At 53.8% G+C, this 23,855-nt stretch overlaps 11 protein-coding genes across 11 annotated transcripts; 6 read left to right on the forward strand and 5 right to left on the reverse strand.

Annotated features, from left to right (window-relative positions):
- Positions 1–162: 162 nt before the first annotated feature.
- On the reverse strand, positions 163–1,428 carry BDY24DRAFT_71769 (uncharacterized protein). Its single transcript, XM_076645080.1, has one exon. It carries the CDS (start codon positions 1,131–1,133, stop codon positions 471–473), a length of 663 nt encoding a protein of 220 aa, XP_076496202.1. The 5' UTR covers positions 1,134–1,428; the 3' UTR covers positions 163–470.
- A 402-nt stretch (positions 1,429–1,830) lies between these two features.
- Positions 1,831–2,272, reverse strand: BDY24DRAFT_415546 (uncharacterized protein; the record flags this gene model as incomplete). The annotated part of the gene is made up of 3 exons (XM_076643462.1): positions 1,831–2,002; positions 2,093–2,175; positions 2,267–2,272. The coding sequence occupies 3 exons, from the start codon at positions 2,270–2,272 to the stop codon at positions 1,831–1,833; spliced, it is 261 nt and encodes an 86-aa protein (XP_076496203.1).
- Positions 2,273–3,430: 1,158 nt separating this feature from the next.
- On the forward strand, positions 3,431–5,549 carry BDY24DRAFT_390417 (carbonic anhydrase). Its single transcript, XM_076640655.1, has 8 exons — positions 3,431–3,620; positions 3,761–3,883; positions 3,957–4,089; positions 4,167–4,224; positions 4,320–4,586; positions 4,698–4,748; positions 4,876–4,918; positions 5,060–5,549. Exons 1-8 carry the CDS (start codon positions 3,451–3,453, stop codon positions 5,160–5,162), a joined length of 948 nt encoding a protein of 315 aa, XP_076496204.1. The 5' UTR covers positions 3,431–3,450; the 3' UTR covers positions 5,163–5,549.
- A 232-nt stretch (positions 5,550–5,781) lies between these two features.
- Positions 5,782–9,885, forward strand: SEC18 (AAA family ATPase SEC18). The gene is made up of 14 exons (XM_076645081.1): positions 5,782–6,009; positions 6,140–6,259; positions 6,355–6,499; positions 6,574–6,648; positions 6,755–6,966; positions 7,076–7,233; positions 7,397–7,569; positions 7,688–7,822; positions 8,027–8,329; positions 8,469–8,633; positions 8,716–8,797; positions 8,877–9,077; positions 9,162–9,241; positions 9,330–9,885. The coding sequence occupies exons 1-14, from the start codon at positions 5,792–5,794 to the stop codon at positions 9,651–9,653; spliced, it is 2,391 nt and encodes a 796-aa protein (XP_076496205.1). The 5' UTR covers positions 5,782–5,791; the 3' UTR covers positions 9,654–9,885.
- Positions 9,886–10,393: 508 nt separating this feature from the next.
- BDY24DRAFT_390426 (uncharacterized protein) lies at positions 10,394–12,087 on the forward strand. The gene is made up of 4 exons (XM_076640656.1): positions 10,394–10,685; positions 10,801–11,095; positions 11,193–11,618; positions 11,728–12,087. Exons 1-4 carry the CDS (start codon positions 10,440–10,442, stop codon positions 11,874–11,876), a joined length of 1,116 nt encoding a protein of 371 aa, XP_076496206.1. The 5' UTR covers positions 10,394–10,439; the 3' UTR covers positions 11,877–12,087.
- A 121-nt stretch (positions 12,088–12,208) lies between these two features.
- Positions 12,209–13,402, reverse strand: BDY24DRAFT_341072 (P-loop containing nucleoside triphosphate hydrolase protein; the record flags this gene model as incomplete). Its single annotated transcript, XM_076637428.1, has 6 exons — positions 12,209–12,313; positions 12,435–12,497; positions 12,587–12,655; positions 12,796–12,876; positions 13,027–13,054; positions 13,128–13,402. 6 exons carry the CDS (start codon positions 13,400–13,402, stop codon positions 12,209–12,211), a joined length of 621 nt encoding a protein of 206 aa, XP_076496207.1.
- Positions 13,403–13,758: 356 nt separating this feature from the next.
- On the forward strand, positions 13,759–15,934 carry OST1 (dolichyl-diphosphooligosaccharide--protein glycotransferase subunit OST1; the record flags this gene model as incomplete). Its single annotated transcript, XM_076638110.1, has 7 exons — positions 13,759–14,051; positions 14,275–14,478; positions 14,584–14,788; positions 14,861–14,925; positions 15,025–15,459; positions 15,581–15,725; positions 15,818–15,934. 7 exons carry the CDS (start codon positions 13,759–13,761, stop codon positions 15,932–15,934), a joined length of 1,464 nt encoding a protein of 487 aa, XP_076496208.1.
- Positions 15,935–16,201: 267 nt separating this feature from the next.
- PNC1 (nicotinamidase) lies at positions 16,202–17,552 on the reverse strand (the record flags this gene model as incomplete). Its single annotated transcript, XM_076644637.1, has 8 exons — positions 17,523–17,552; positions 17,408–17,451; positions 17,186–17,311; positions 16,912–17,029; positions 16,815–16,842; positions 16,665–16,745; positions 16,553–16,594; positions 16,202–16,441 (listed from the first exon to the last, which is right to left on the reverse strand). Exons 1-8 carry the CDS (start codon positions 17,543–17,545, stop codon positions 16,202–16,204), a joined length of 702 nt encoding a protein of 233 aa, XP_076496209.1. The 5' UTR covers positions 17,546–17,552.
- Positions 17,553–17,599: 47 nt separating this feature from the next.
- Positions 17,600–19,772, forward strand: BDY24DRAFT_362651 (GDP dissociation inhibitor-domain-containing protein). The gene is made up of 6 exons (XM_076637886.1): positions 17,600–17,706; positions 17,775–18,298; positions 18,373–18,480; positions 18,553–18,676; positions 18,743–19,209; positions 19,358–19,772. Exons 1-6 carry the CDS (start codon positions 17,636–17,638, stop codon positions 19,750–19,752), a joined length of 1,689 nt encoding a protein of 562 aa, XP_076496210.1. The 5' UTR covers positions 17,600–17,635; the 3' UTR covers positions 19,753–19,772.
- Positions 19,773–19,775: 3 nt separating this feature from the next.
- Positions 19,776–20,697, reverse strand: BDY24DRAFT_390434 (uncharacterized protein). The gene is made up of 3 exons (XM_076640657.1): positions 20,394–20,697; positions 20,267–20,299; positions 19,776–20,088 (listed from the first exon to the last, which is right to left on the reverse strand). The coding sequence occupies exons 1-3, from the start codon at positions 20,461–20,463 to the stop codon at positions 19,943–19,945; spliced, it is 249 nt and encodes an 82-aa protein (XP_076496211.1). The 5' UTR covers positions 20,464–20,697; the 3' UTR covers positions 19,776–19,942.
- A 1,227-nt stretch (positions 20,698–21,924) lies between these two features.
- Positions 21,925–23,797, forward strand: LEU2 (3-isopropylmalate dehydrogenase). Its single transcript, XM_076640658.1, has 6 exons — positions 21,925–22,039; positions 22,177–22,350; positions 22,560–22,747; positions 22,844–23,184; positions 23,268–23,385; positions 23,501–23,797. Exons 1-6 carry the CDS (start codon positions 21,997–21,999, stop codon positions 23,753–23,755), a joined length of 1,119 nt encoding a protein of 372 aa, XP_076496212.1. The 5' UTR covers positions 21,925–21,996; the 3' UTR covers positions 23,756–23,797.
- The last annotated feature ends 58 nt before the right edge of the window (positions 23,798–23,855 follow it).

The raw sequence follows: 23,855 nt of genomic DNA on the forward strand, positions 1-23,855 counted from the left end.
CGACACTTCCTTCGATTCCTTTTCGTCCGTTTCGGAGCTGAAAACCTTCCTAGGGGCATCCAACGAGACCATGATCTAGCTCCAGAAGATTAGCTTACACTGGTAGTCTCAAAAGGCCGAGGATGCGACCTCGTCGAAGCCTCCTGCCTTTTCGACCTCGTCCGTCCGCTTCCTTCCTTCCCCTCGGTGGCTTCCTTCGTTTCCCTCTTCGTGTCAAGCTTCCGTCGTGCGAAAGATCAGCTTCATCAAAGGTATAGAAGATGAGATGACCTTACCTTTCGTGTCTGCGAGCTTCAGAACGTGCGAAAAGTCTCCCCATTCCAGCTCTCCCTCTCCTTCACCTTCGCCACGCCGTTCGACAGTCCTTCCTTCCCTCCCGCTTTGCCTCCTTCGCCACGTCACAGGTCTGAACGACAGGGAGAGGGGTTGTGTAGAATTGAAGTCCTGAGCTGCTTGGATGACGATGGTGGTTATTGGGATCGGGACGGGAGGTGAATCGACGAGAAGGAGGGTTGAAGAGGTCGGAGGGACGAAGAGGGAAGGAGGGAATGGCGGGAGGTGGGCTGAATCGGTGGATCCGCTGAGGAGGGAGAGAGTCGAGGCGATGGCTCAGTTGTGAGGGATGGTAGAGAGGATGGTTGGGATGCGAAGGTGAGGGCGAAGGACGATGAGGGGAGGGAAGGGAGGGAGGAAGGCGACGATGAGGAGGAGGGAAGGAAGGAGGAGACGAGGTGCGACGATGAGCGGAGGGACGTCCTGGAGGGCGAGGGAGGGGGTATATGCGCGTGTTTGGAAGAAAGAAGTTGAAGAGTAGATGGTAGGGAATAGGAAGAAGGGTGGAGGGGAGAGGTGGGAGGAAGGAGGAAGGATCCGAACGACCATGAACAAAGGGAACGACGACGACGAGGGCTGAACGAGGCGACAGTTTTGGGAGGGAGGGAGGACGTGTAGAGCACGCCGGATCCAGAGCTAAAGACGGGGATGGATGGGTACGGGTAGGATGGGTGTTGAGGAGTGAAGACAAGGAAGTAGGGGGTCTGGGTGGGTCTTTTCGAAGGCGAGTTTTGGCGTCGGATCTTCAGGTCGATCTTGCTTGCAGGGTTGTATACATGAGTTGTGTGCTGGCCTTTCATCGAACAGGGGCTCTAATCTATACAAAATTCGTATCTCGCCTTTTACTAGACACGACTTGGTCAGGACCTCGAATTGTTCGAACTTAATTTCTTTCCCATCTTCTCTTCTGAGAAAAACACACCTTCCTTTTTGCTCCTCGATCTCCTCAACCCTCTTCCCCCTCCCTTCTTCATAACAGGTAACCGGGCTGGGGAGGGAAAGCACTTATCGAGCTGTGTGTGTGAATTGAAGAGGCGACGAGCAGGGACGACCGAGGAGAGGGAGAAAGGGAGAACGGGACGCGTCGAACAAAGGGACGATTTTTGACACTCTGCTTTCTCGATCGTCTTCTGAATGAATGAGAGCGTGTTTATCTAATCCCCTCGTATTTCCGGACATCAGCTCTTCTCGCACGCTTCAGTCGACTGAAGTATCGAAACGAGAGCTCCTCACTTCACCGTTGCTCCATTCTCTTTCCAACGCTCTCCGTCTGGAAGCACAAACACTCAAAGTCAAAGCCTGCATGGTAGGGGGAGAAATGATGGTTATCTAGATCGAGGTGGTTCAGCGTAGAAGCAAAGGGAGGAAAAGTCGAGGAGGCCGTCAGCTCTGTCTCTCGTTTGCTCTTTCCCTTCGCGACCCCACTTGCCTCGCCAGAAATTGCGTAAAGATACAAGGATTAACTCGAGTACACATCTTGAACATCAGGTCTCGCATTCAAGCTCTCCCATTAGCGAGGGTAGCGAAGCGAATCCCTCCATGAGCTTGTCCCTTGGAAAGACGAGCGTAGAGTTCCATAGGATCCTCAGCGGGAAGAACGATTCGTTGAGGAGTGGATTTGGACTGATAGGGATGGATGGACTTGTCGGTGTAGCTGGGAGGAGAGGTGCTGAGAGGAAAGGAAGCTAAGGAGGAAAGGATCAGCTCGAGCGCGTCGCAGTTCAAAGGTCAAACGAAAAGAAGCGGAAGATGTACTCACTCGTACTTGGTGTGAGCCTTCTCGTTGGAAGCAGCGGAAGAGCTCTTTCGAAAGAGCAACTTGGTGAAAGAGGGCGTGGTAGTCTAGTTGAGGAAAAGGAGGATGCGAAGCGATGTAAATCGGGTGGTTGCGTATGTTTCCAGCTCGTGATGGGTGGTAAGAGAAAAAAGAGACTGGCATCTTCTCGCTACAAGTAGTGGGTATATCTTGCCTCCAACTCGTCTAGTCATCCTCAAGCGAGGTCTCACAGTCAGCGAGCAGCGTTTTGCAAGCAGGGGACGAGGCAAGTCGTTCCTGTTCAGTCGTTCTTTCTCCCTCCTTCTTCTTCTGCGCCGACTATCTTCAAGAAAGTGGGGCGCAAGGAGAAACTGGCGAGTACTCTCTAAGACTGGGGGAAGAGGAGCACAAGGAGGGGAGGGGGAGCAAGCTTGTTAAAGGTCCGTCGAATCGTTCGCTTGCTCGCAGTGAGGAAAGAGCTTTCTTTTAAAGCACTGCGTCATCGACGAGCATCTTCTCTCTATGCTTTCAATAGATGTAGACTTGAAAATCTGAGCGAGGGTCGTCAGGAGCTACAAAGCGAAAACGAAAGGACATGAGAGAACACGGAGTCACGGACGCGACGAGGGAGATCAACCATTTCGTCTTCCTTCAATTGGGCTTTCAGAGTTCGGTGCTGATGAACCAGGCTAACATTTTGACTCTCCGATCTCGCTGTTTTAGAGACGCTGCGTCCGTGTTGTCTCTGAAGGTTCAAGCTAACAAGGCGCGTCTTTGTCGTCCCTCGATGTCGGACGCTTTTTTGGACGTTGTTTCACCTTTGATTTCTCCCCTAAGATCTTCTTGGCTTTGTGGCGATCTCTTCGGACTTCTTCCGAAAGGGCGATGCTTCCAGGGACCGAGAAAGCCTCCCTCGGAAGAGAATCTCACGCGTTCAAGGCGTCGCTGATCCTCTTCAGCTTCCGTCTTTTCATCCAGATGTATCTCTAAAATGTGACATCATTCACCTGGACGAAGCTCTGGCTAAATATGACGGCGTCCATCAACGTCGGATTCAGACTCCAAAGAGAGAGAAGGAAGTTGGAAAGAGAAAGAGAAAGAGTCGGTTCTTCTCGGACTCGTCGGAGAGACGCTGCATTTCCCCTCCCACGAATAAGCTCACACCTCGCCAAGATCCATACATAGGCTGAAAGCTTACTCACCGTCAATAATCTGGCCACTCTATACATACAAATCCAAAAATCGCGCGGCCAAGGTCAGCTTGGTGCGTCGTATCGCGAGAGTTCAACCGGTCGAAAACGAGGGTGAGCTCGTCTTTCTTTTTGTTTTCCCTCAAGCCTCCATCTCCCCTCCCTCTCACAATGCGCATTACCTCCTCCCTTCTCCTTCTCACGATCTCCACGCTGTCGTCTTTGGCTTCAGCTCAGGTCTGGGATCACATCAAGGACGGAAACGACAAAGGGAATGGGACGTTCCTACGAGATCTTCTTTCGAGAAATCGGGAGCTCTCGGCAGCTCAAAATGCTACAGAGTGAGCTCGTTCATCTACCTATGACTATTCTGCGATGAGCTTCGATTCGAATCAACGTCTTCTTGAGAAGATGAGACGTGGAAGGTTTTGAGTTGTGACGAGACTGACTTTCCCGTTCGTCGTCCTCCCTTTTTTTCCAGCCCTGACGCCTTTGCTCGGGCCATCGCTTCCCCACAGCGACCTCTCGGAGTGCTCGTAGCTTGCTCGGACTCCCGTCTTCCTGATTCCCTCATCGCCGGTCAGAAAAGCGGGGAGCTTTTCGTGTGAGTTCAGATCAAGACGCGTCGTTTCTTTTCTCGACCGACAAGGTTTTTGCTTTGTTTGTCCTCCTCCTAGGGTCCGAAACATCGCCAACCTCGTTCTCAGCACAGAGCTAGCAGCCAGAGCGTCTATAGAATACGCTGTAGCCGATCTACAGGCCTACAAGGTCATCATCTTGGGGCATGATGGGTGCGGAGGCATTTCCGAGGTGAGTCTCGCTCGACGCGTCGTCTCGTTCGCCTTCGATCCAAATCAAGCTGATCTTTCTTGTTCTCAATCTCTCAGGGTCACTCTCTCGCTCAATCTGTTATCGCTCGTCACGCAGGATACACTGTCGCTGAAGGTTCGTCCTACATTCTCTCTGCAGCTCCCTCCCTTTCTCAACCTGACCCTTTCCTTTCCCTCTTCCTCCTCCCCTCCGCCTCCCTCTTTCACCAGCCCACAACCCCCCAGCCGTGGCCTCCTGGCTCGAAACTATCCGAGACATGATGCTCCCGATCCTTCTGACCAGACGAAGCGACACGCCCCTCACTAAACGAACCATCAACTCCGACCCAAGAACGGTTTTCGACATGAACTCGCACATCTTCGACAAGAGAGGTGGAGAGGGGCTTAATTCAACAGAGGAGGAGGACTTGGGAGAGCTGATCATCAAGAAACCAGGGTACTTTGATGCTTCGTTGAAGCTTGGGGTGGAGGAGAATGGTGAGTAGACGCGTCGCTCTTTTCACCGCTTGTCTTTCGATCCTTCCCTCTTCACCTCATCTACTCAACTTAACGCTGACTCTCCCTGACCCATTTAATCCTTTTTCGCAGTCAAACGTCAAGTCAACAACATTGCCGACAGCACTTTCATTCAAACGCAATGTTCGTCTTCCCTCTCCCTCCCTTTTTCTCCCTCTCCCTCTCCCCACTCTCTCCCCCTGTCTCTCTCTCCCTCTCCCCCCTTCCCCTCGCTGACACAAACACTTTATTTTAACACCTTCCTTCTCAGGGTCCCTCGGCCACAACGTCACTGTCCACGGATGGGTTTATTCGTGAGTTCGCCAACCTCTCCGTCTCCATCCCTCCTCCCACTCCCCTCATCACTCTCTCCACCCTTTTCCCTCTCGCCTTCACTCCGTTTTTTTTTCTCGTCACTAACTTGACTTGTTTCTTGTTGCTCGTTTCGCGAGCAGCCTCTCCTCAGGCCTGATTCGAGATTTGGGCGTCTCTCGCTGTCTTGGAGGGAGTTGCTTCAATGCCGGAAAGACGGATGGGTATGGGGATGGATTACAGTGAGAGGTGAGAGCGTGATTCAAGGAGGGGGAGCTGGTTTATAGAGATGCGAGCCATAGGCTGAACGAGACGGCTGGAAGAGAAACGAGAGACGCGTCGCGTCGAGATCAGCGACGTATCCTCCCATATCTCCTCCTGCCTTTCACTCAGCCGCCCCGTCGAAATCTCACGGTTCACTCGATGTGTTTTTGAGAATTAGGTCTGTTGGAGGAGGCCATGGTAATCGAGAGGGAACGACGAAGCCTCGACGGCGCGAAGACGAAGACGTTCGAGGAGATCGGACGACGCAGAGGAAGAAGCCTGAGCTGTGCACCTTGAGCGGGGAGTGGAGGACGTGATGTTATGTGATCGATAGAACGAAGCCGAGGGCGAGGGAAAGGGACTGAGAGGAAGAGGGACGAGAAGAGAGGGCTGAACCCGAGGCGAGGAAGCTGAGCTCCGCTGCTGCTGCTGAGCTTAGATTTTATCTTCAAGGCCACCTACGATCTTCGTCTATACATACGAGGAACTCTACAGAATACACAGAAAACTACCAAAGGTGCAGTCCAAGCTCAACTCGCGATTCAGCCCGCGCAGTGTCGACAAGCTCAACGTCTCGTCGGCCACGTCTCCTCCCTTCCCTCTCACCCACCATGTCGTTCTTCAATCGAAGTTCTGCTCCTTCTCAACCTCCACCCCAACAAGATCCCTACTCTCGTTCGGGCCAACAACCCTCTTACTCGCGCGTCCCTGAACAATCGCAAGGACCTCCTTCCAACTACTCGAGACCTCAACATTCCTCGAGAGGTCCGCCTCTCCCTTCCAGAGGAGGCTATCCGGATGAGAAACCTAGAGGAGGAGGGTCTGGAAGGTTAGTGCCTCATGTTTGGTAGGATATTGAGCGAGATGGGTTTGGAGGAAGAAGAAAGAGGGAAACGAGATGGAAGGAGAAGCGAAAGCGATGAGCTCACACCTCTTTCTCGTTGCTCTTTGCTCGCTAGATTCCGCCTCGAGAAGGGAACCGAATCAACCGCTCTCTCTAACTGCCTGATCGTGAACGATCTCGATTTCGGTGGAGCTCAGTACGTCAGAGTGAACAGGCAGTTCTTTCTGGCTGTAAAGTGAGCATCTCTTCGTCTCCTTCCCTCCACGTTCACCTCTCCCTTCCCCTGACCTTCGTTGCCTTCGCTTGTGCTTTGCCTTCTTTCGTTAATAGGACCGATCCCTCCGTCGCTCCCGGTGTAGTGTGGGCTTCTGGGATCCATCGTCAATGGCTTGGAGTCTCGTTGGGAGAGGAGGTTGAGGTGGAAGCGGTCGATTTGGGAGGGAAGGGGACTTGGTTGGGAGGGTTGGATTTGGAGGTGAGTCGCTGGTTGTTTTGGAGAAACGAGAGTGCTGTAGAGCTTGAGCTTACGTTCTTCTGAATTGTGTACAGGTCGGGTTCGTCAAAGCAGCAACGGACGACCCGGAATCGTTCCAGGCCGATGCGATCTCTCAACATCTCATCACCGTTCGTCCTCGTCCTCGTCCTCCCTCTCCCATCCCCTTCTTTCTCACTTCAAACTCCCCCTAAACCTACCTCCCTCTTGCCTTATTCTCCGCTTCTCAACCACCAGCTCTACTCCGGCCTTCCCTTCTCCATCCACGAACCCATCGTCTTCGACTACAAAGGTCGCAACCTCAAAGCCGTCGTCAAATCCCTCTCGGTCGTCGACCTCTCGGGCAAGGCTGGTCCTCCCGCTACCTTTGGAATCCTCACAGCTCAGACGGACGTTAGTATCGTGAAGGATGGGAACTCGAAGATCAAGATTAAGGCTAGTGGGAAGAAGTGAGTGGGCAACGAACGAGGGAGGGGAGGAGGAGGGGATGGAGGGCTGAGAGAGAGGTAGAGCGAGAGCTAACCTCGTCGTTGTATGTTTTTCATTGTTGTTGCTCAGGGCCCCTCCTAACGCTATCCTCCAACCTAACTTCAAGTTCGAGGACATGGGGATCGGAGGGTTGGATTCAGAGTTCTCGGCCATCTTCCGAAGAGCGTTCGCCTCGAGGATTTTCCCGCCTGGACTGGTGGAGAAGTTGGGGATTCAGCATGTTAAGGGTACGTCCCCAGATTTTTACATCTTTTCCTCCGTTTTCCTTCGAGCTCGGTCGTCAACACGTCCTCGACGAGCTCGCCTCGTCTCGTTTCGCTGACTTCCACTCCCTCCTCCTCCCCTTTCCGTCCCCGTCCCCTCGTTCGTTCGTTCGTTCGTTTAACGCAGGTCTTCTCCTCTTCGGACCTCCCGGAACCGGAAAGACGCTCATGGCTCGTCAGATCGGAAAGATGCTCAACGCTCGAGAACCCAAGATCGTCAACGGACCCGAGATCCTCAACAAGTTTGTCGGAGCCAGTGAGGAGAACATCAGGAAGTTGTTCGAGGATGCTGAGAAGGAGGTGAGTGGCTTGATCTGATTCCAAGATGTTGGGAGGCGAGGGAAAGAGGAGGAGGGAGAGAGGAGAGGGGAAGAAAGGACGACGCGGCTGACCTTCCTTTTCTGTTTTCGCTTTGCAGTACAAAGCCAAAGGAGACGAGTCGGGACTTCACATCATCATCTTCGACGAGTTGGATGCGATCTGCAAGCAGAGAGGATCGACGGGTGGAGGAACGGGTGTTGGGGACTCGGTGGTGAATCAGTTGCTTTCGAAGGTGAGTCTCGACGCGTCTAATCTCTCTTCCTTTGTCCATCTGCTCGCTCACTCACTGATCAACTCCCTATCAACCCATTTATCTCCTCCCCCTCCTCCTACGCTGCTCTCCCTTTCCTCACGCTCCCTTCTCGTCCTCCTTCGCTTCCCTCCCTCCCTTCCCTTCCTCCCTTGCCACCGTCCCTCCTCACTACCCTCCCCTCAGATGGACGGAGTCGACCAACTCAACAACATCCTCATCATCGGAATGACCAACCGTCTCGACATGATCGACGAAGCCCTTCTCCGTCCAGGACGTCTCGAAGTCCACATGGAGATCTCCCTTCCGGACGAACACGGTCGACTCCAGATCCTCAACATCCACACCAACAAGATGAAGACCAACGGAGTGATGGGTGCCGATGTGGATGTGGCGGAGTTGGCGGCGGTGACGAAGAATTTCAGTGGAGCAGAGATCGGAGGGTTGATCAAGAGTGCGACGAGTTTTGCGATGAATAGGCATATCAAAGTGAGTGCTTTTGGGTTTAGTTCGGGAAGGGGAGGATTTGGGGAGGGGGTGAGGGGTTGGAGGGGGCTGGGAGAAAGGGGACAGAGGAAACGAAACGAGCCGAGCTGACTCTCGATTCGACGCGTCGTTTTCTTTCAAGGTCGGAACCGTCGCTGGAATCTCGAACGATCTCGATACGATGCAGGTCGGCCGAGGAGACTTCATGCTCGCTCTCGATGAGGTTCATGCTGCGTTCGGAGTGTCGGAGGCTGAGCTTCAGCAGGTCGTGCAGAACGGGATCATCCATTTCGATCCGAGAGTTGACGTGAGTCTTGAGGAGCGAGGAGGGAGAGACGCGGAGGAGAGAGACGACGCTGACGCTTTGGGTTCTGCCGTTGTATGTATAGTCGATCCTCAAGGACGGAAACCTCTACGTCGAGCAGGTCAGGAAGAGTCAGAGGACTCCTCTCGTTTCGGTGCTCATTCACGGTTCGTCGTTCGCCATCTTTTCCTTCGCTTCCCCCTCTCGTCCTAAACACCTCTACTTCCTTTTTTTGTACACCCGCAGGTCCTCCCTCCTCAGGAAAGACTGCTCTCGCTGCTACGATCGCCATGAAGTCCGACTTCCCGTTCATCAAGCTCATCTCGCCCGAGAACATGGTCGGGTTCGGGGAACAGCAGAAGATCGCCTACCTCAACAAGACGTTCATGGATAGTTACAAGTCTCCGTTGAGTGTGATTGTGGTGGATAGTATCGAGCGGATCCTGGGTGAGTTCGAAGCGTTCCGGGAGTGGAAGTCGAGTTCTTGGGTTCGCTTTGTTCTGACCTGAGGCTTCGTTTCGTTTTTCAAAGAATGGGTTCCCATTGGACCTCGATTCTCCAACAGTGTTCTCCAAGCTCTTCTTGTCTTGATCGGGAAACGACCACCGAAGGTCAGCCTCCTCCTCTCCCCTTCCCTCCCTCCCCTCTCCTCTCTCCCCTCTCCCCCTACTTACACCTTCCTCGTCTTCCTCCAAACAGGGAAACCGTCTCCTTGTCATCTGCACCACCTCCAACCGACCCATGCTCGGCGACATGGAAATGACGGACGCCTTCGACGCGCAGATCCGAGTCCCTCCCATCAACAACCTCGCCTCCCTCGACCACGTCCTTCGAGAAGTCGAACTCTTCACCTCCGAACGAGATCACAGGAAGTGTATGGATCTGCTCCAGCAGAGCGGGTTCGGGGAGGACGGGAAGTTGAACGTCGGAGTGAAGAAGCTGTTGAGTTTGGTAGAGATGGCGAGGCAGGATCCGGAACCGGTGGAGACGTTTACAGCGAATTTGGTGGATTATGCTGCTTAGACTTTGGGAAGGCTGGAGTAGATGGAGGGGCTGCTTTTGATGATGATGGGGCTTTGACGACTCTTGGAGGAGATAGGAAGGAGAGTTGGGGAGAGGGAGAAAGAGCGACGCGTTGCATGCGCCTTCTTCCTTTTCGAGAGTTCCTCCAGCTGTCGGACGGAAGATATGGAGAGCTTGGCGAGTAGCTCTCATCTCGAACACTCGTCTATTTCTCAACAAAGAGCAGAAATTCGAAAACCGTGAGGTCAGCTGCGGGAGGAAACGAGCCATCTAGCTTCGACATTCCCCTCTCTCCTTCTTCTTGCTGCCAACCATACCTCGGATTCAGCAGCCCAACAAGCGACGGCCGTCCTCATGGGGAGGCCGGTGGATTTCGAGAGGGAGGAGAGGAGGCTTACTTTCGAGCGACGCGTCTCTCGAGCTGTCGCTTTGCTTGCTTCGCTGTTCGGGTTGTCTCTCGCTCTATGTGGTTTTACTGTATCTATTATTCTGATTTGACTTCATTTATCTATTTTCCCTGTCTCTTCTCTCTTTCTTACTCGTCTTTGCCTCGTGCGTCGTCTTTCTGTTCACCTCTCCCATCCCCTCCCTGTTCGATGTACTTCGATATATTTTGCTTCGTACACTCTCTAACGCGGAAAATTCTCCAGCCCAACAAGCCGAATCGAAAATTCAACGACCTCCCAAAATCCTCTTGACGACGAAGGCTCGACCTCTTCTTCCTTCAGACTCTTCTTCCCCTTGTTTCGCTCCCAACTTCGACCATCGCTGCTCCTCTCCCTCAACATGTCCACCGACGAGCTTCTCTCCTCCTTCACCAACCTCTCTACCTCGGACCTGTCTTCATCCTCCCCACCTCCCTTCCCTCTCGAGATCCTTCGACAGTTCGCTCGACATGCGTCCGACGACGCTTCGGCCCTCTCGAGCTGGTGCCTCGTTTCGCACTCGATGCTCTCCTTCGCCGGTCCTCTCCTCTACAGACACGTCGTTCTTCGAAAACCGGAACATGTCATGCCCTTCCTCGAGAGATTGGTGAGTCTGCGTCAAGTTTTATTTGGACTGTGGAAGGAAGAGAGAGAGGAAGAAAGGGAACGCAGGGAGGACGAAGCTCACCTCGACTTGCTTCCTTCCTTTTCTTTTTGAGCAGAGACTCCCTCGAACCTCCTCCGATCCAGCTCTTCTCCTTCCCATCCAGAGCACCGTCGAAGTCTCCGTTCTTGCTCTCCCTCCCGCCGAGGAGTTGGAAGCTCTCTCCAATCGAAAGGATCTCGTTCAGGATCCAAACCTCTGGACGGGAGGAATCAGGAAGGTCAACGTCGAATGGAGTGGACAAGACCAGGTCGATATGGTTGCGTTCTGGGTTCCGAGACTGTTGTTGGTTCTGAACCCCAAGCAGCAGTACAACCCTGAGGGTTACGATGTGGAGATGTTGGGGAGACACTGTGAGTTTTCGTCTCGTCTCGTTTCGTTCGTCTCCCGTCTCGACTTCGGCTGACGATAACTCTGCTCTCCTCCTCCTCGTGCTCTTTTTTTCTTCAGGTGCCAATGGAGCTCTTCTCCGAGTCTACCTCCTCACCATCGCTTCCTTCTCCGGTCTCCCTCCTGCCTCCTCTCTCGGAACTCCCATCTCACCTCCCAACGGAGCAGGACTCACTGCAGAACCCACCGCGACCGACTCTCTCTTTTCTACCTACTCCAAAATCTGTCAAGCCTTCAACTTCCAAGTGAACGTTTCGCTTCACGACTATCCTGCGTACGAAGCTGTCCTCGGAATGGCGAGAGAGTTCTTGTCGAGCGAGGAGGAAGGTTCGGAAGACCAGAAGAAGGACGTCGCGATTTGGGCGAGTGAGTTGGCGACAGGGTTTGAATGGATGTATGAGAGATCGATGCTTCGACCTAACGATGAGTGGTTGACGTTCGAGGATCTTTTGGGGCACATCAAGGAGGTGATTGAGAAGAGAGAGGGTGCGTTCGCTTTCTTTCTTCCTCCTCATCCTTGTTTCCGATCGCATTCACCTCAAGCTGTTTCGTCCAGACTCTGACTCCCACACTCTTATCTTTCTTGCGGTTTCAGAACTTCTCGGCCTCTGCCAGAAGATCCATCAAGTCGTCGTCGGCCAACCTATCGAGGAAGGTGAGCTCGTCGCGTCTCATCCTCTCCCATCTCTCTCGTTTCTTGCTCCAGCTGACCTCTTCTTCACTTTTGATAGGCTCTCCGGATGAATCCGAGGCGGAGGAGGTTTCCGGTGGTTTGCAGCAGGGAGAAGAGCAGCAGTAGCAGCAGTTCTAGGTCGAGCTCATCGCCCGAACGAGTGACCGGCTCTTCTTTTTGTAACAGTTGCCACGTTTCTATTACGTTTATGACCCACTTCTTTTCCCTCGGCTCTAAATCTCCATAGCGAGCGTGCCTGTACGTTGAACGCTCAGCTCAAACAGACTCGAACTCGACGCGTTCGCTTTCGACTCGACGCAAGGCCTCCTTCCGAGTATATGTCAGAGTCCGATCCTTTCTATCGCACCTAATACCATACAACTCGCAGCTAAACGTCCCGAATTTACTGCCCAGCCTCCTCGTACTCCTTCTTGAGCTTTTCCAGCGCGTCGGCATCGACCTCGAGCGAGGCCTTTTCCAGCGCGACCTCGTCGGTGAGGATGGTTCCCTCTCTGTTGGCCCAAGAACGAAGAGTAAGAAACGAAGTAAATCAGTCAGTGGCCGAAGAAACTGGGGAGGGAAAGGAAGAGGAGGTATCCAGGAGAGACAACGAGGCGGAGAGAGGGAACGAACCCAAGCAAGGCCTTGACGACTTCCAGGAGGAGCTCCTTGACGTTGTAGTTGGCTTTGGCCTAGATCAAAACGGGTAGTGAGGGAGTAGAGTCAGATCTCGACGAAACATAGGAGCGAACGAGAGGAAAGGAGAGACGAGACGACGCACCGAGATCTCGACGTAGGTCAGACCCTTCTTCCGAGGGAACTCAATGTCCTTGACTTTGACGTCTCGAGCCTGCACAGTTCCAAAACACCCGGAGCGTAGAGTCAGTAACCCAGAGAGAAAACTGAATCGAGAAGGGAAGCGACCGATGGCGAGGGAAGGCGAGGGAAGGAAACCGTCGAGCTCATCATCACTCAAAGAGCTGGACTGACCTTGATATCGTCGACCTTGGTTCCAACGATAATCACAGGTAGAGGTTCACTCCCCTTTCGTCCGTTGGCGACGTCGACGGCCTGGAAAAATGCGAAAATAGGGAAAGAATGAGCTTGAGATCGAAGAAGGAACGGAGGGAGGGCTCAGGGCTGAGAACGAGATGGCTGCCCGTGCTCTCCCTTTGGGCTCCCATGCGAGCGAAGACAAAGCGGAATGAAAGAAAGACTCACATCGTACCACTTGACGAGGTTCTCGTAGCTGTTGCGATCAAGAGAAGAAGGAAGATCAGCTCGTTGCTCCTGGACTGAGAGGGCTGATGACTGGCGCGAACCTGGTCTCGTTGGTGGTGTCGAAGAAGAGGATAGCAGCGTCCGACGTCCTGAAGAAGGAGTTGTCGGGAAGACCTCCTTTGGCATGAACGAGAGTATCGAAGAAAGTAAAGGTAGCGGCCCCAGCTGAAGTTTGCAGAATCAAAGGGTAAGAATCGGTCTTGATGGCTTTGAGAGTCTTCTTGTTCTTCTTCGCGTCCAGGAACCTGGTAGCGAAAGAGGTTCGTCCGGAACCGAAGTCACCACCGAGAACGACTTTGAAATCTTTGGTCGACATGATGTAGTAGAGAGGGGGAGGGAGGGAGAGGGTGGGTGTTGAAGGTGAATGGAGGGAGGGCGTCCAGGTCAGCGATTTTGGGATCCAACAATGACGTGCCCGAAAAGACGAGATTCTCAGATTAGATCGAGAAAAGTTTTAGATCTATCTGAAGTAACAATCTCTCAACTACAGTCCTGTGGTATTTTTCAGATCCAAAAGTTGCCCCAAGAATGGAGGAGCATGCATCGCGACCGACCTGTCCTCTTCGTCGCCGCGAGCTCGACTCTTCTCCTCCTCCCTTCAACGCTCACCATCTCCTTCCCACCCTCCTCTTCTCTTCTCGGCTTCACTCCCTCCTCCCATCTCCCCTCGAGATGCTTCTCCCTCGCCTAGTCGCTCTCGCTCTTCTCCCTCTGCTCGCCTCAGCGGCAGCTTCCTTCCAAAACACTGCCATCGTTCGAACGATTGAGCTCGGAGGATCAATCTCTGTCGTTTCCACGACCTATACAGCCAAAGTAACGTCCCAGGAGTCAGCAACGGAGTACATTGTCGGGCTTGGGAAGGAGGAGGAGTCAAAAGTCGGCTGGTTCGACGTCAGGGAGAAGAAGGCGAGAGGAGGAGAAGGAGGTCAGCTCGAATGGAGGAGAGGAAGGTGGGACGAGAGAAGGTCAGTTTGGGCTTCCTTCCTTTCTTTTTGGGTTCCAAAACTATCACTCGGCCTAGCGAGGCTTCCTGGTTGTCTTCTGGGAAGTCTTTGGACTCCTCTGGGGGTCTATGAGAACAGAGAGACCCCTTCTTTGATCTCCCTTCCTCGCCGCAGCTCAACCATCTCCTCCCTTCCTTCCTTCGACACAGAAAGCTGACCTTTGCCTCCCCCTTCCTCTCCCCAGCTCTTCTCGACTCTACCATATCATTCTCTCAAGTCCTCTCTCCACATCCGAATCCATTACATTCACCACAACCCTCCACCTCGTCGCTCCTTCCTACGCCAAACCAGCGTCCATCGCTCAGTCTGAGGATCAGTACCTCATGTTCGTCGGAGACATTGGAGTCCACTCGCCTTACCCTACAGACGTCGAGCGAGTCAAGTTCCGGTAAGCAGACTCTCCGCTATCCTACCACACGATTTCAGGGACTGTTCGAAAGAATTCGGGCGAGCTCACCACGATCTCCTTCGACCCTTCCTTCCCTCCTGCCAGCGCACCGACGACGACCATCCTCTCCCACTCCGAGGTCCCTACCGAATACACTCGAGACTCGACCATCACCAAGTCTGGAGCTACCTTGACCCTCGGACCCTACTACAACGTCCCAGCCAAGACCGAGATCGGACAGGGCTTCGAGATCCACTACAAGTACGACGCACCGGTCATCTCCCTTCGAAGTTTGAAGAGGGCTGTCGAGGTTCGTCGTTTCTCTTGCCCCCTGCTTTATCCTCGAGCCTGACAGTAGCTGACCGAGATGCTGGTTCATCAGGTCTCTCACTGGGGAAACAACCTGAACGTCCAGGACGACATCGTGCTCTTCAACTCTGGCCCAACGTTCGTCCCTCTCGACGCGTCGAACCTCTCTTCCTGCTCCGAACGCTCTTCGCTGACCTTCTCCCATCTCTTTCTTTTCTTCTTCCTTACCTCCACCAGTCTCAAAGGTCACTTCTCCCGAATCACTCACCAGCAAGCCAAGCACTACCGTCGTCCTGCTCCTCAAATCCTCTCCGACATCTCCCTCAACCTTCCTCCTCATGCCACCGATCCTTACTACTACGACATCATCGGAAACGTCTCCACCTCCAACTTCCGACCTTCTCCTCCTCCCACCGTCGCCTCTTCGTCAACCGTCAAGCGACGCGTTCCAGCGGCTGCTGAGCAAGGAAGCGTTCTCGAACTCAGGCCGAGATACCCTATCGCTGGAGGATGGAACTTCACGTTCACCGTTGGGTGGGACGCTCCTTTGGGAGATAGCTTGAAGAGGTTGAGCGGCGGGGAGTACTTGTTGGGGGTGCCTTTCTTGACGGGGATGACGGACGTTGCGGTCGACGAGGTTGAGTTCACGGTGATTTTGCCTGAGGGAGCCAAGTGAGTTCTTGTCCTTCTCTTTCTCGCTCGAGTTGGCTTCAGTTCAACTCGCGAGTGTCGTGCAATCCGACGACGACGAACGCTGACGACCATCCTCGTCTCTTCGTTTCTCTCACTTCAGGGACGTCTCTGTCGAAACCCCCTTCCCTCTCGAGAACGCCCCCACCCACTTCATCCACACCACCTACCTCGACTCCCTCGGTCGACCAGCTATCAAGATCGTCAAGTCCCTCTGCACTGAGAAGTGCGGAGAGGATCTCGTTTACGTGCGTTCCTTTTTCTCTCTCGCTTTTCTCTCGTCCTTCTCCTCCCTCGACCTCACAAGCTGACCAGACGCGTTCTGTTTTGGGACTTGCAGGTCAAATACACCCTTAGCCCTCTCGCTCACTGGCAGAAGACGTTCGCTGTGACGACGGTCTCGATGGGACTGTTTGGCGGGGTCATGATGCTCAAGAGGGCTTTGGGAGCGAAGTAGACACGGAGGAGGGGTAATAGTAAAAGAAAAGTAGGACGGAGATCTTGATGAAGATCTGAATCGATCATCGGCAGGTTGGGAGAGATCTTGCGGGAGAAGGAGGACAAGAGGACGGAAGGACGGTCGTGATGAGTTACGGAAGACAGAGACGGCGATTGATTTACTTGTACCCGTCTCTCAACCTTGATAGACGGGTGGAACTGTCGTGAATTCATACATAAACGAGATGTCGTAAAACGAGATAGCTCAAAGGAAAAAGCCTTCAACTCAAACAACCTTCACTCCCCAAACGCCCTCGAGCTCCTCCCTCAACTTCCTCCCCACCTCCTCACCCTGACCCACAGCCTTCGTCCCCTCCCAAACCAACTCCACTTCGAACCCAAACTTCCTCGCATCGACGCAGGTCGCTCGAACGCAGTAGTCGGCCGCGAGACCGACGACCGTGAGATGGGTGATGTTGGTCGAGAAGAGGAGACGAGAGAGGGAGGTGAAGGAGGTGTATTGATTCTGTTTCGAGCCGAAGGAAGCAGCGTGTTAGTTTCTGGATGCTTTTAGGGGGATTTGGAGGGGGAGAGGAAATTGGGAGGGAAGAGGAAGAGAGGAGAGAGGAGGAAGAACGTCGGCGAAAGCTGAATAGGAGTCGAGAGCTTGGTTGGTTCCCTGGAAACGAGCATGAAAAATTGTCAGGAAGGAAACACATAAGGGTATAGAGGGAAAAGAGCCGACGAACCTTCCTAACCAGTTCAACGGGAAGGCCAGCAGCTGCTTTCGCGTCGAGACGCGTCTTGACTCCCTCCTCCAACTCCCAGCCCTGCGAAACGAAAATTAGAATCGACTCGTCAGTCCAGCTGGAATCAGTTAAGAGGATGAAAAGACGTACCTTAGACTCAGGAATGCAGTGATCAGGCCTGAATATCCGGACAAGGAAGAAAGAAGAAGGTCAAGGCGGAAAGGACCACGCAAAGGTGCGAGCATACCAAAGCATCTGAGAGGTCTGAGCTCCCTCCTTCGAGTTCAAGAGAGGGATATGGATCTCTTCGAAAGCTGAGTGGCCTTCGTGCTGAGAAGCGAAGGAGATGTGGTTCGAGGGATGCGCTTGAGGGAGAGGAAGAGAGCGGAGGAGCGAGGGATCAGGGGGGCTTTCGAAACGGATCGAGAGAGGATTCGACTCACAGTCCTATAGAAAACACATCGAGAGAGAGAAATGAGGTTAGACAAGCCTTATTAGAAGCAGAAACGGAGGTCTAGAACTCACCAAGCTCGCACAGATGAGGTCCCACTCTCCGTCCTCGATCAAGGAGTGGACGAGAGGGAGGATCGCTCGTCCTTCTGGTACAGCGAGAGATCCACTGGGAGGAAGGAAGTCGTTTTGGATGTCTGTAAGTCGAATGAGAGGGAGACCGAAGCAAGGCGATCAGGACGGATCGAGCAAGAGAGGAGAGAGGAGGGAGGGGAAGGAGAGGACGAGCTGACCGACGAGAATAAGAGCTCTACCTGATTGAGGGCGGGTCGTGGATCTGTGAGACAGTCCCCAAGTACGTTTCAGCTGCTACGTGGCGGACGAGAGTCTGATAAAGGAGATTCTGACCTTTCTTGAGTTGAAGAGCTCATGGTTGTTCGGTGCCAACTCGAGAAAGGGGAGGCCGTTTCGAAGGTCGACCTCAACCGTCAGCATCATCTCCCTTCCCTTTCTAGACGACTATGGATCTGGACCACCCTCCTTTCGACGCTATCATCTTAGGATGCGGACTTCCGGAATCTATAGCAGCAGCGTGAGTCTCTCCATCCCATCTCACCAGCGTTCGACGAAGCTGACCTTTTCTTCTCCTTCCTCCCTTAGATCTCTCGCTCACTCTGGCAAGACCGTTCTTCACGTCGACGAGAACGAGTATTACGGAGGAGACTACGCTTCTCTTTCCCTCTCGGAGCTCATATCTTGGGCAGAACTCAGATCCTCGCCGTCTACAGAGGAGGACTCGACGCACCTCCTCAATCAGAAGGCTCGCTTCGACGACCTCGCCTGGTCCTTCCCTTCCTCTTCCTCCTCCGACACCTCCCCTCCTCTCCCTCCTACCCTCAAGCAAGCTTCAAGGAACTACTCCTTATACCTATCGCCCTCCCTCGTCCCTTCCGTCTCTCCTCTCATCCAAACCCTCGTCTCGTCCGGAGTGAGCCGGTACTCGACCTTCAGGATCCTCGAGTCGACCTCGATCTACGACTCCAAGCTCGGAGCAGGGAAGAAGGTTCCTGGGAGCAAGGAGGATGTGTTCAAAGATAAGGAGGTTGGATTGGTGGATAAGAGGAGGTTGATGAAGGTGCTGCTTTGGTGTATGGGAGAGTTTGAGGGGAGCAACGAGATTGAAGGTGAGTCGAACGTCGCGAGCTCGTTCCCTTTTGCTTCGAACGCTGACCAGATTTCTTATTCTTTGGACTGATAGGAAAGGAGCAGATGCCTCTGTTCGATTTCTTGCGGACATCGTTCAGTCTCTCGGAGGATCTGGCTCGAGCTTTGACCTTTGCTCTTGCTCACTGCACGTCCGCGTCAGGTTCGTCCCTCTCTTCCCCCTCTTCTTCGCCTTCTCTCCTCGCTAACTTCGCTCTTACCCTTCCTTCAAAAGACCCGGCTCTCCCATCTCTCATCCGAGCTCGATCGTACCTTCGCTCAGTGGGCAAATATGGGAACTCAGCGTTCCTCGTCGGTCAGTACGGAGGAGCAGGAGAGATCGCTCAAGGGTTCTGTCGGTTCGTGTCTTCTCTCCTTCTTCTCGACAATCTTCAATCGCTCATTGAATCTCTTCGTTTCTCTAGGCTCTCTGCCGTCCACGGGGCGATCTACATCCTCTCCCATCCCATCACCTCCATCGATTTCCCCTCCTCGTCGTCCTCCTCCGACGCGACTTCAACTTCAACTCCATCCCATCCCATCTCTCTTCAAATCAAAGGCTTCACCCATCCCATCCTCGCCTCCCACCTCATCGTCTCTCCAGACTACCTCCCTCCTTCCCCTACCTCCCTCGAAACAGTCCGATTCGCTCGGTGCATCGCCATCCTCGATTCCTACCCTTCCATCTTCCCTCTCCCACCACCCACCGCTGCTTCTCCCGAGGATTCAGATAGAGAGGAGGCAAAGGAGGAGATGGAGGTGGAGAAACCAGATACGAGTTTAATGGTCTTCCCGCCGGGGAGTTTGGGAGAGGAGAGCGACGTCGACGTGAAGGAGACGGTTCAGGCGTTGCTGGTTGGAGAGGGGACGGGGAGTTGTCCGAGGGGTCAATGTGAGTTCATCGGTTCATCAGGAACTTGCCGGTGAGAGAGGGGTTCGAAGCATGCTCTTTTCTGGGGAGGGAACGGTCGAGTTCGATGAACACTGATCTCGTCGCGTCGCGTCTTCCCTTTTTTCTTTCTTTCTTTCCGTTTTCTCAGATATCCTCTACCTCACCCTCCCTCTCCCCTCCAACCCTTCTTTAACCAACACCACCAACACCTCCTCACCCCTCCTCCCCTTCCTCACCAAAATCCTCTCGTCCTCTCCCAATCCCATCCAACCCATCTTCCAAATCACCTACACCCAAACCTGCCTCTCTCCTCCCTCCAACCCCAACCCCAACGCCCACGTGCACATCGTACGCGGTCCTTCAGCTTCCTCTTGCGAGCCTGAAATGGAGGAGGAAGCTGGAAGGACGGTCAAGGAAGCGGAGAGGTTGTTCTGGGCGGTGGTGGGCAAGGAGGAGTTTGCGGAAGGAGAAGGGGAGGAGAGAGGGTTTTTCGTTCCGGCGGTGGAGCAGCAGGAAGGGGAGGATGGTGATGGAGAGGATTGATGGAGATTTTCAGGTTCAGGAGAGAGGGAAGCGTGAAAGGTCGTGAAAAATAGCGCGTCGTCGAGCCTCGTTCGTCGTTCGAGTCCTCCCCACCCATCCACCACCACTTGAACGTGCAAGCCTCGTCCCTCCTCGTATTCAGTTCAAAACCTCCTGACACCCACCCCACTGTTTCAATCCCCATATCGAGTCAGCCTTCCATCCTCCTCCAAGACGACCGACCTTCCTGCAGATAGTCACTCGAGATCAAAGCTGAACATTCACTCACCCCCGTGAACGAAAGATCATCTGTGAACTTGCAACCAAGGTTCTCGTCTGCAGTTTTGCAGCAGTCCTCTACTCGCAACAACACACAGAAAAAGCCAGCGCAAAACAGAGCGTCAGGAGGCGATGCTGGAAGGGAAGAGGCGCCGACGTCCGGTCCCGCTTCCTACTGTCCCTCCCTGCCTTCCTTCCTTCCTTTCCTGCTTTCTCAAACGCTACCGAAAGAATAGAAAGGGCTGTGGGTACTCACTAACGTGACAGATGAAAGGCTTGCATTCGACGGCTGCGAAGAAGCAGAGAGGGAAGGGAGGAGGAGATGGTGAGCTCGAGCTCGGGATCGGAAGCAAAGAAACGAGACAACGAGAACTGGAACGTACCGTTCGTGGAAACTACAAAGCTCGAGAGGAGGAGGGTGATAGGGAGGAGGAGGGTGGTGGGGAAGAGCATGGGTTTGGATGGGAGGTGGGAGAGTGGGAAGAGGGACGAATTGGCGGGAGGAGAGGAGTTGAGCCGAGAAGGTGGTCGCTGCGTTGGTTGTTGGTTCTCTGTTTGAGGAGACTGCTGGGAAGCAGAAGAAGAAAGAGAGAGTGGTGGAAGAGAGAGACGGAAGACTGTTGTGGTTGGGAGGAAGGAAGGAAAGGAGAGCGAGGTCAGGTTGAAGAGGCGTTTCGAAAGGCTTGGAGCCGAGCAGGCCGTTTCGAGCAGATTTTGTTCAAGTTGAGGGTTGACCACGAGCATAAAAGCTGGACGAATAACTGAATAGGCTGCAAAGGAGCTCGAAGAAGTGCTACTGAATGGTACGGAAGGAGGAGGGACGTCTCGGGTCGATCAAGACGAGGCTCGACTCAAGCTTTTTGCTCCTCTTCCTCTGTTTTTCTATTTGCTCTCACGCTCATCTGTAGAGCGAAGAATTAATCGCAGCTTTATACCATTCCTAGAGTGCTCAGCTCGCAGCTCTTCGATCAACACCGCCTGCTCCTCCTGCTCCTGCGCTTCGAATCTCTCGACGCGTCGCGACCCGTCTCCGTTCTAACCTCTCTCTTTGCAACCGCCTTCGACCACCTCGAACTAATCACTAAGGCTTACCAGAACTCATCAGAAGAACTCTAGAACTTCAGTTCTATTCCCCTACATTGTCTTCCTCCTGCTCGCATCCAACTTTCCGACGACTCGACTCGCCTGTCGTTTTCCCATTCGGCTCCTGTGGAACCTCAGGCGCGGTAGGCATCGTCAGAGAGAAACGGGAAAGGATTTGGAGAGGAACGTATGAGAGGAGAGAGGAGAAGACGTGGATGGGGATACTTTTGAGGAGGACGAGAGGGTGCGAAGACGCGTCGGGGAAGTAGATGAGGGTTTTTCGTACTTCGTGCTGGGTCCTTAGTACATCTTCCTCTTCCGATCTGATAGTAAAAGGAGCGGCTGTACCGTGCGCTTGGTATCGTGAGGTTTTTTGCTTTCGTTCGTTCGTGTCGTCGGCTCGCATGTGCTCGCTCGTTTTGGTGGGTCGCGTCTCGTTTCTCTCTCGTCGCTCGTCGCTCGTTCTTTCCATCCCGTTGGGTATGATCCCTAAAGCCAAGGTCGTGACCTGCTAGATAGTCAGTTCTGCTCCTTCCTGTCTTCAGGAAAGCTCCAAAGAAAGACGAAGAGCCAGAACGAGCAACATCTTTCCCTCGACGACGTCCCTCCAGAGCCCTCAAATCAACCCTTTTACGTTCAAACTTTCACCTCCCTTCCAGCTTCGCATCTCAAAAATCATCCACCAAACCTGCCTTTCCTTTCGATCTCTCTACACCCCAAACTCAGCGCCTAACGACCACCAGAGATTCGAATCTGGTCGTGAAGGAACCCCCAATTCGGCCGAAATCTCAAAACTGATCAAGAGATGGGGGAGCTCACCCTTTCTCTGCTTCCTCCTCCAACACCCACCATCACCCCCCCTTCAGACCCAACCCAACCCTCTCCAATCAACCTTACCTTCCTATGTCCGCTTTCAACATTGTCGTCATCCCAGGAGACGGAATCGGTTCGTCCTTCTCTTTCTCCTTCTCCTTCTCCTTCTCTTTCCCGCTTCTTCTTTCTGACTCACACCTCTCTCCCTCCTTTCTTCCTTTTCCTTTTCTCCCTCTGCTACGACCTGAACTTCCGTCCCCTCCCCTCCAGGCCCCGAAGTCGTCGCCCAAGCCGTCCGAGTTCTCGAAACGCTGACGTCCAAGACGGATCTCTCGCTCGAGCTCAAGGAGTACGATTTCGGAGGGATCGCGATTGATAACCATGGCAACCCTCTGCCGGATGAGACTCTCAACGCTTGTTTGAAGGCGGATGCCATTCTGATGGGTGAGTCGGAGTTCGGATTCAAGGAAGGGAGGAGAGAGGGAGAGAAGGGAAGGGAGCAGGAGGGAAGGAGAGAGGGCTCGGAGGAGGTCTCCCGAACGAAACTTCAGCCCTCGTCGCCCTTTCGTTCTTGCTCGTATACTCTCACTTCATCATGAACACTCAGAGCTAACTCTCCACTCTCGCTCTCTCTCTTCTTATCGTTCTGTTAGGATCCGTGGGAGGACCCAAGTGGGGAGTCGGACCCGTTCGACCCGAGCAAGGTCTCCTCAAGCTTCGAAAGTCGCTCGGTCTCTACGCCAACATCCGACCTGCCAACTTTGCTTCCGTTTCGCTGCTCAAGCACTCGCCACTCAAGGAGGAGATCGCCAAAGGGACGGATATCGTTGTTGTTCGAGAGGTGAGGCTTCCAAATCTCCCTTCGTTTCCTTCTCGAAACTCCTTCCCGTTGAAGCTCGAAGCTCACCCTCCTCCCTCCTCCTTCCCCTCCCTCAAGCTCATCGGTGGCATCTACTTCGGCGACCGTCAAGAAGTTGACGCTACGGGAGTCGCCTGGGACCAAATGACCTACTCGATCTCTGAAATCGAACGCATCACTCGAGTCGCCTGCGAGATCGCTCGAGCCGAATCCCCTGCCCTCCCCGTGCACTCCATCGACAAGGCCAACGTTCTCGCTACTTCGAGACTGTGGAGGAAGACCGTCACTGACCTCATGGAGAAGGAGTACCCTGAACTCAAGCTGGATCATATGCTCGTGGACTCGGCGGCGATGGTGATGATCTCGAACCCGAGGAAGTTGAACGGAGTGATCTTGACGGAGAATCTGTTTGGGGATATGTGAGTGTTTCTTTGGAACTCAGCTCAGGTCGTAGCTCTGGAAGCTGAACTTCGATATACCAAATCTTCGTTCGTCTGGGCAGCCTCTCCGACGAATCGTCCGTCATCCCTGGATCGCTCGGTCTCCTCCCCTCCGCCTCCCTCGCTGGAGTGCCTTCCTCCACCAAAGCCTGCATGGGTCTCTACGAGCCTATTCACGGAGTGCGTATCATCACCGATCTCTCCTTCCTTCTTTTTTTTTCCTTCCTTTTCGTCGCGTCTCTCTTGCTCGAAACTCACCTCCCCTCCCTCCCTCCTTCTTCCTTTCCCCTCCCAGTCCGCCCCCGACATCGCCAACCAAAACATCGCCAACCCCATCGGAACGATCCTCTCTGCGGCCTTGATGCTCCGGTACTCGCTCGGTCGACCGAAAGAGGCCGAGCTGATCGAGACGGCTGTGAGGAAGGTGTTGGATTCGAAGGATCTGGGAGGGGAGGATCTGAGGACGAGGGATCTGGGAGGGGAGAGTGGGACGAAGGAGATTGGGGACAGGGTCGTGGAGGTGTTGGAGAGACTGTTGGCTGCTCAGTAGACCAGAGGGGCGAGATTAGGAATGGGGAATTGAATTGAGACGGAGAGCGAGAGAGAGAGAGAGAAAGAGGGAGAGAGCAAGAGAGGAGGACGAGCTGGTT

Source organism: Mrakia frigida (assembly GCF_051309035.1).
Source record: "Mrakia frigida strain ATCC 22029 unplaced genomic scaffold BDY24scaffold_17, whole genome shotgun sequence".
NCBI lineage: Eukaryota > Fungi > Basidiomycota > Tremellomycetes > Cystofilobasidiales > Mrakiaceae > Mrakia > Mrakia frigida.